At 40.5% G+C, this 8,424-nt stretch overlaps 1 protein-coding gene across 1 annotated transcript; it reads right to left on the reverse strand.

The window, feature by feature from the left end:
• Nucleotides 1–2,919: 2,919 nt before the first annotated feature.
• Nucleotides 2,920–7,246, reverse strand: LOC147418970 (uncharacterized). Its single transcript, XM_086505593.1, has 4 exons — nucleotides 6,917–7,246; nucleotides 5,352–5,720; nucleotides 4,300–4,466; nucleotides 2,920–3,735 (listed from the first exon to the last, which is right to left on the reverse strand). The coding sequence occupies exons 1-4, from the start codon at nucleotides 7,076–7,078 to the stop codon at nucleotides 3,093–3,095; spliced, it is 1,341 nt and encodes a 446-aa protein (XP_086361719.1). The 5' UTR covers nucleotides 7,079–7,246; the 3' UTR covers nucleotides 2,920–3,092.
• Nucleotides 7,247–8,424: the final 1,178 nt, after the last annotated feature.

Here is an 8,424-nt window from a genome sequence, read left to right on the forward strand (position 1 = left end):
AAATTTGGTAGAAAGCACTATCAAACTGGTGGCTACCTTATCATGACTATGAGACTATAAACTAGCAGGTTAAATGTGGTAGCCAGCAAATTTACAAAGAACACCATGGCAGATTGGTAGCAACCCCTATCAGACTAGTAGCTACGACAACATGGACGCTACCAAAGTCTGACAGTGGTAATTATAAGGATCACAGTGGTAGCTGCCAGTCATGTATTGTAAGCTACCTATTTGGCAATGGTAGTTGCTAGATCTAAAGCAATGTGCAACAATAAGCAAACTGTACAATTTATTGAAGTACAACCAAACCAATTCCATAATTTTCAATGAAAATAAGCTTGTAATTACTCAAGATATCAAAACAAACCTGGGGTTTCTCAAGAATACACATGGGTGTTTATCGAATACTTTGCGTGCAATACGCTTTCGACACACATCCTTTTTGTTGGGCGATACGCGAGGATTGTGAGTCCAGAAGCTCACCATTGTGGCCTTCACTTCCTCTGTAATTACATTATTTGTGTATGGTTGTCGCCCACACAAATCCAATGGCAGTTCTGTATGATTATGTTTCAATCGAGATCTAGTTGCATAGAAGTTCCTTTGATGGATACCAAGAAGCCTCGATGCAGCTGCTATATTTGGTTTTATGCTTGTGGAATTCATAACCATCATGATACTCGCCCATTTAATAAACAAATCTGCCGAGATTTTTGGTCTCTTGATTACCTTGACAGTGTTGTGCATTCCATTAATCAATACCCTCTACTCATCATTGGAAACCTCACCTCCTGTAGATTGAATTTTCAAGTCTCTCAATGCTCGATGCTTGAGAATGCTCCTAATGATTTCCTCCTTTGCCTTGTTGTCAAGACCCTCTGTGCACTGCTTGAAAAACTTGATCACCGGTGCAGTAATTTTGCGGTGCTGAAATTCATTAATATCGACCTATTTAATTTTAGCTTCCCTTTCTTTGATTCTCTCGCGATATGCCCGCTTTCGGTTTTCTTCATAATCCTTGATTGCACTCTGTTTGCATGAGTTGCACTTGACTGAGTCACAACAAAGGCATGTGCTACTTGTTAAACTCACAACATCCTCAACTGGAATGATTTCCACCATCTTGTGAGTCTTTGAGAGGTGGAAAGAGGATTCCAAAGTGGGTACCCTGTCCAAAGCTAAGCCCTAAACACCAGCTAGGGATTCGCATGCAATGTGTGTGTGTGTGTGTGTGTGTGTGGGAGAGAGAGAGAGAGAGAGAGAGAGAGAGAGAGTAGTAATCGAGGAAGGCAAGCTACTCTGAGAGAGAGTGCGTGCTCAGCTATGGAGATGGGAATTGTAGAGAGAGAGAGAGAGAGAGAGAGAGAGAGAGAGAGAGAGAGAGCAGCTATGGAGGAGGCAGCTATGGAGGCTTTCAGCTTCAACACAGAGGGGGGAAAGAGAGAGAGAGAGAGAGAGAGAGAGAGAGAGAGAGAGAGAGAGAGAGTAACGAAAAGGCGTAACAACCTTCGATCGTGGTCTCTGTGACGTTTTTAAAAAAATCATTATTGAATTCACTCAAAATTTTCCCTCCACCTTTAGATTTGGGAGGTAGCTACCAGCATGCTAGTATGTCCGGGACACAGGTAGTAAGTCCACCTATTCATGCATCCACCCATACATGTATGCATTTTCTACTATTTAAATAGACTTAACATCAAGATTATTATACTCATAGCCGTTGAATACCTTCTTTGCATACATGTATGCATTTTCTACTATTTTAACAGACTTAACATTAAGATTAATAAACTCATATCCGTTGAGTCTTTTTGAGATGTTAACAAGGTACTTTGTGGAGGATTGGTTGTGCTCATGCAAGATCTTTGTTTCAAGGCTTTGCATTGAGGCTATATGGGAATATTTTAAATACCTAAATTGTGAAGACTTATGTTGTTTTTTGCAATTTTCCTTTTGTTTTACAATCACAAGCTATTCTCAGTTATTTACCAGGTCCTCTTTCAAAGTGCTTTTTCCAATCAACTTCCTCACTCAATCAAGTCTACATGGGAAGAGTTTTAGAATGTCTAAATGAGCATTCTTACAAACTTTCTCTGAGTTAAGACACAAAAATCATATGTGCTCCTACTTCTTGACTCATAGCCTCTCCATTTGAAACTATGGGCATGGAGGGGATTGTGGAGTACATGATAAAGATGCATCAAAACCCCTTACATCCACTTATTACAATTGCATGCATGGAAAGCAAGAAAATTTAAAGTCCAAAAGACACATAGAAGCAGGTTGTTGAGCACAGGATGATTGCAAGACATAAAGAAGTGGGTTGGGAGATGGGATGCATTGCTAATGATGCCTCAATAGACTCTCAAGTAAATCATTCTTTTTTTCTCTATAGACATCACCAATGTATTACAATTTGGAGGAATCTAGTGGGTCATGTTTCATATATAGGTCCATATTGTTCTTCCTTCTCGGATGCCTTAAGTTGATTCAAGAGAGTTGCAAGGTATGTAGGAACACTCACCATCCATAGTAGACACTTTCTTATATTCACATGTAATTATGTCTCAAACTGTATGTATGTATGTATTTGTAGATATCTTAAATCTTGGTAGGCTATGAAGTTAGGAATATGAAGCTCAACTAAAAATACCTATAGCACATGCTTTCAAGAGATTTTTATAAAATCCCTCTACACAAACACTTCACCATGAATAAAATGACCCCTTCGTCGTAAGCTACAACCTTTTTCCTTCCATTTTTTAACCCCTCTTGTACATGTGATTCTGCAACTTTTTGAAAATTTAAAAAAATTCCTCCAGGTGAATTTTCATACAATACTTACACATTTTGAGGTGGAAGCTCATTTCTACATTTTACATGTGCCTCTTGCGTATGTATTTCCCTTCCCAATAAGCCTTTTCCAAATACAACAATTTTTTAATGATAGAAAAATATTCATTACATGTATAGATTACAAGGAAGTGGTGGTTACAAGATGCATCTCTTTCCTAAGAAAGAACAAGATTACATGAACAAAAAGGTTTTTAGCATATATACAGGACAATACTACAAATTGAACCACTCTACACCTACTTGCCCTGAAGAGGTGCTAGCTCACTAGCTGGGAGTGTATGTCTCGCACCACGCTTCCATGAAAGCCAACGGACCAATGACGACCCTGCGCATGCAGTGTTGAGCAAACCCACCTTAAAACCATTGGCTCTTGATGGTGATGAGCATACATCCTCTTCAAAAGTTTGTGCTGTTCTCCACCTCATGGCCATATACTCGAGCACCGTTGCTGTGCCCCGGCTCACGATCTCCGGTGGTGGAATCATAAGAGGATTGTTCTCAATTTTCAGCGTCTTAAGATTCAACAATGCGCCCACACAATCAGGCAATGCTCTGAGTTGATTGAAGCTCATATCAAGCTCTACAAGGAGGACAAGATCCGCTAATGAGTCGGGTAGTGACCCACCAAAGTCACTGAAGTTGTTGCTGATGTTAAGCTTCTCCAATGCTGACATGTTTCCGAGTGACGACGGCAACGACTGGATGTTGTTGAAATGGAGATCCAGGAACTTCAGATGCTTTAACTCACAGATAGATGTAGGAAGACAGGTGAGCCTGTTGGAATGTACACATAAGTTTTTAAGAGACTGCAAGTCCAAACCGATTCTTGTTGGGAGGCGTTGTAGCTGATTGAAACCCACATTGAGCTCCACTATATTTCTGACTCAAGTCCAAGAACAAAAAGCTGTAATAAGATTCAAAAATCCCAAGCAAGGAAAAGAAATAGGAACAATTTTTAGCCCAATGGCTATTTTTTCAAAAGTGTTCAGGATCACTTATCAGTTTAATGGATAATATATATTTGCTAGCCCATCTACACTTACAGATTCTTGAAGTCTTCTTATCTTTTACCCTGATCCTGAGTGCATGCACACCACAAAAAATATATATATACAACCAAAATAGCATAGATAGTTGCCACAAGCTGAGAACGGGGAACGGGAACAGGGACGGGGATGGCATGAATTGCCATTCCCTGTGACTTAGCCACATGGAACGAGGACCGGCACGGAAAATGGGAACAGGGAACGAGTACGACATACCCAAAAAACGCCATTCCCTATAACTATGCATTTCGAACTAGATCATATGTCTTGAGGTTCGGTGCAAAATTCGTCCCAAGGACAAATACGATGACCTTTCTTAACCTCTACTTCACATGTACTGCATACTAGCATAACATTCATTGAACAATTCGACTTAGTTTAGTCTCCAGGTTTTTACCTGCAACCTCCAATGCTCTCCGGAAGATTCACCAGCATATTCCCTGATACATTCAAGTACCTGAGATTTTCCAAGAAACCAATTGCATCTGGTAAGCTTGACAATTGGTTCGATTGCAGATCAAGTACTTCAAGCCTATCTAAATCTCCAATAGAGCATGGCAATTCCTGCACATTCGATGAGAACACGAAGTACATTAGCTCGTGCATGATTTAAGCAAAATACACTATAAGAAGCTGCAATTATAGGATTGAGGCCGAAGTTAGATCAACTAAAAGAAAGAAGCAGCCATACATACACACTCACTCACACATACAAATCAATGCATCCTGCAATAGCCGCAAGCGTATGCTATTTCTGCAAATGCAAGAAATAGCATGCGTACAAGCAACAGGACAAAGCATGCATACCTTCAACCATAGATACACACTCACACATACAAATCAATGCATCTTCTCACATGATGTGCTTTTAAATGCATGGGACAGACTAAAAGGATAGCACAAAAATTTGAAGTTATACAAAAGCGACAAAGTTACATATCTTGCAAAATTTCTCTGTTGTTGATCGATAATGCTAAAGCTATAGAAGCAAAGAGCTCATGAAATATCAGTTTCAACTAGATACTGTGTTAGTGCACATACAAATTATGAGCATATGAAACGGACCGTGATAAATTTTGAGACACTAGCAATAGCCCTGAAAACTTTGAGATCGTTCAAATCCAGGGCATTCACTGGCACTAGCAATTGGCCTGAAAAATTTAAGACCATTCATTGCTAGTGCCACATAGGCACTAGTGCTCGAAATTTAACGGGATGATATAATGAAACATGAACCAAGAAAAACCATCCTCTACCTGCGAGAGAATCCGCTGTTATATCAAGCTCACACAAAAGTGCATCCTCTACTTGTGACATAATCCTCTGTTATAGCAAGCTCACCCAACCAAAAAAAGAAACTCCTGTTTATTACTATGCGGGATAGTAGCAACAAGCATCCTCATTTAGGTGCATGTATGTGCTTTTTGACCTGAGATAGAGAGACTATACCTTAAGTTGATTTTTGGAAAGGTCCAATGAGATGAGGTTGGTGAAGTTGTGCCCTAGGGAGGTGGGCAGGCTGCTCAGAAGGCGGTTGCTAAGATCCATTTTGGTGTTGCTATTTTGGTTATTAGCGCCTAACTCGAGCACCGTCTTGGCCACATCACAGCTCGCTGAGAGGTTTGCAGAGTCGGTACGGGCATGCTTGTCGGAGAAAGAGTTGAGCACTTCCAAAGTCTTCTTGGTCCTCGAGTCTTGCGAGCATGTGCTGACAAGCCCTTCGTATATCTGGTGCAATTCATACAATGACACCACTGACTTGTATGGCAGCTTTGCCTTCTCGGCCTCCTCTCGCAACTTCCCCTCTTCCTCCTCATCCTGCACAACAATCAGCAAGGAGCCAACTGAGTCCTAGAGGATAAAATTAAACCTGCAATATAAACTAAGCAAAGTTGGGCTAAATAAAATTTTATACATCTGGTTTCAAGAAGACAAATTTGACAGCAAAGTAGTCGAAGAACTGGGATGTATGCCAAAATCTAGAGTATTTTCCTCGATTTATAGCTAAAATGCCCAATTTTGGACCTTGACTTTAATGAAATTACGACCGGGAAATTTACACTACAAACTGGGGTATGTGAGCACCGATCTGCGCAATAGCACAAATGGTAATGGAGTCTCTCTCAATTCGAATATTGACATGTCGAATTCTAAGTCTTGTTGCATGAGAAGACAATTCCTTATGTTTCATTCATGTCCATGTACACCTTAATACATGCATATATACCAATATATACACATTTTCACCCACCCTGATACAAATTCACATACAATAAGTCTGTAACAACCCCGCAATGTCAATGACCCCCTAACCATTTCAATATTAAGAACATGCCCCAAGAAATTCACCTTTAAGAAATTTTCCATATCACGTGCGTTCAAAGAGTATTGAAAAACTCTTCACACACATACTAAATTTGAATTAAAAAACCCCCTTTTTCTTAAGAAACCAACAGCTTTTTTCCAAAAACCCGAACTCCTCTACACACACATACTTCTATGAATAAAATGACCCCTTTTTCTTAAGAAACCTATGGATTTTTCCCAGTATATGTAATTCTGTAACCTTTGCTAATTCGATACACCCCTTCTGATGACCTCATCTTCTGGTTTACATGCATAGCACAAGCTTGCTCAATATTGAGAACATGTATCAATGTATCCTTGGAATAAATTCGATGAATTCAGACTTTTTCATATGTGTTGACGCCTCCATAGAGATGAACTAAGCTATCCATAGAAATGGATCAACGTGCACACAAATGCACAGCTCCTGCGTAGAGACTCGACAATAGATACTGAATCAAACACAAGCCATAATTACCGCAGCTTGTCTTCGATGCAAACCCAACATCAACACAGAGGATTCACTAATCTGCCGCTATGCTTTGACTCCAATGACAAGAAATCAAGGCAGCTTGGACATAGTGAATATGCAACTTATAGTACATCACAACACAGCTAATTCTGCAACAAGTTCTTATGCTAATATTGTGTTGAGCAGCTAGTTTTACCTTCTGAGGACTCTGATGCAGAGTGGTGAGCTTTGTGGCTAGGTCGGTGTCGAGGCGCGACAATGCAAAATGCGCCGCCTGCACCAGGGTAATTGGTGGACACGAGCCGAGCGCCCTCAGAAAGGAAGAGGGGTCTGCTGGAGATGCAGGCGCATGAGTCATGATCAGTAAGAGAGAGAGAGAGAGAGAGAGAGAGAGAGAGAGAGAGAGAGTTGCCTTGCGTTGGATTGACTTGCGTCCGGAGAGGTACTCAATGACGCAGGTTTTATAAGAGGGTACCACGGCCAAGGACGACGTACGGCTGCCCTTTCCTGCGGCTTCGCTAACGGCTGTGTGAGGCGTGAGCTCAAAGTCCACATCATGAGTTGGAAAACTTGGAATTTTGGAAGACAATTGGCATTGACATGAAGGGCAGTTGTCTACATGAGTTGGAATCAAGGGGTTTATATTATTGTGGCTACATAAATAATTAGGTCTGCCCCACAGGGAAAAGAAGAAAAAAGAAAATGTAAGATTCTTTGGTGGATTCTCTCTCTCTCTCTCTCTCGTGTGTGTGTGTGTGTGTGTGTGTGTGTGTGCGCGCGCTAATAAGAAGAGGAAAATGGAATAACTTTTCTATCACCCAAGTGTGGTAGATTGGTTATGCCATTTCCCTCTTGAATAAGAGATCTTGATCGAGTTCAACACTCATTGTCGGATAGATCTTTAAGGTCTCTTAGTATAGCTTCCTACTACGTAAAAAATCTCGTGTCCTCTTCTTCTTCTTCTTCTTCTTCTTCTTCTTCTTCTCTCTCTCTCTCTCTCTCTCTCTCTCTCTCTCTCTCTCACTCTCACTCTCATGGAAGGCCAATTGGGCAATTACTTTGTCTCTATCTCTCTTTGCTTTGGGAGGTGGGGCCAAGGGAAGAGACCCATCTTTGTTGTGCATCGACTCTTTCTACAAGAGGTAAGCAGAGCTCTCTCTCTCTCTCTCTCTCTCTCTCTCTCTCTCTCGTTTTTTTTTTGGGGGGGGGGGGGAGAATCTAAGTAATATTTGAGTTTTTTTTCATGCCAGCCATATCAATTTCCAACTTTACTCACAACAATGAAAATATATTTATAATTAGCAAGATACCCCCATGACACCTTCCTCCAACCAAACAATTTCCCTCTCTAGAGAAATCGGTGAAAATAGTAGAGTGGTAAAGGCGTTCGCAATTAGTAAAAACATCAAAGACTGGCATAGGCCTTCAACTGGATTGCACACATTGAGAGAGAGAGAGAGAGAGCGAGAGAGCAAGATTTTAAATGAAGATACTTCTTTCTAATACTTTTATCAAGAGACCCACAAATTGGGTCGTTGATAGTGATTTTCTATTTTAAAGTATACGGACTTTGCTTTATTATCTACATAAAAAAGTCGTAAAACTCAGTCCTCAAGGTACAGTAAGAGTTGTGATAGGACTTGATACTCATCTACCCTTCTTAAGGAAATTTCTTTTGCACCATATACAGGTCCAATTATTTAT

The sequence above is a fragment of the Adiantum capillus-veneris genome, chromosome 29, assembly GCF_014529385.1.
Source record: "Adiantum capillus-veneris isolate H3 chromosome 29, ASM1452938v2, whole genome shotgun sequence".
Lineage (NCBI taxonomy): Eukaryota > Viridiplantae > Streptophyta > Polypodiopsida > Polypodiales > Pteridaceae > Adiantum > Adiantum capillus-veneris.

Excerpts from the sequence above, each read along its gene's own strand:
- LOC147418970 (XM_086505593.1), bottom strand. The coding sequence starts at position 7,078 with ATGACTCATGCGCCTGCATCTCCAGCAGACCCCTCTTCCTTTCTGAGG. Across the intron at positions 5,721-6,916 it reads TGCATCAGAGTCCTCAGAAG|GATGAGGAGGAAGAGGGGAA; the intron begins GTAAAACTAGCT and ends ATTGTTGTGCAG. Across the intron at positions 4,467-5,351 it reads TTTCCAAAAATCAACTTAAG|GAATTGCCATGCTCTATTGG; the intron begins GTATAGTCTCTC and ends TCGAATGTGCAG.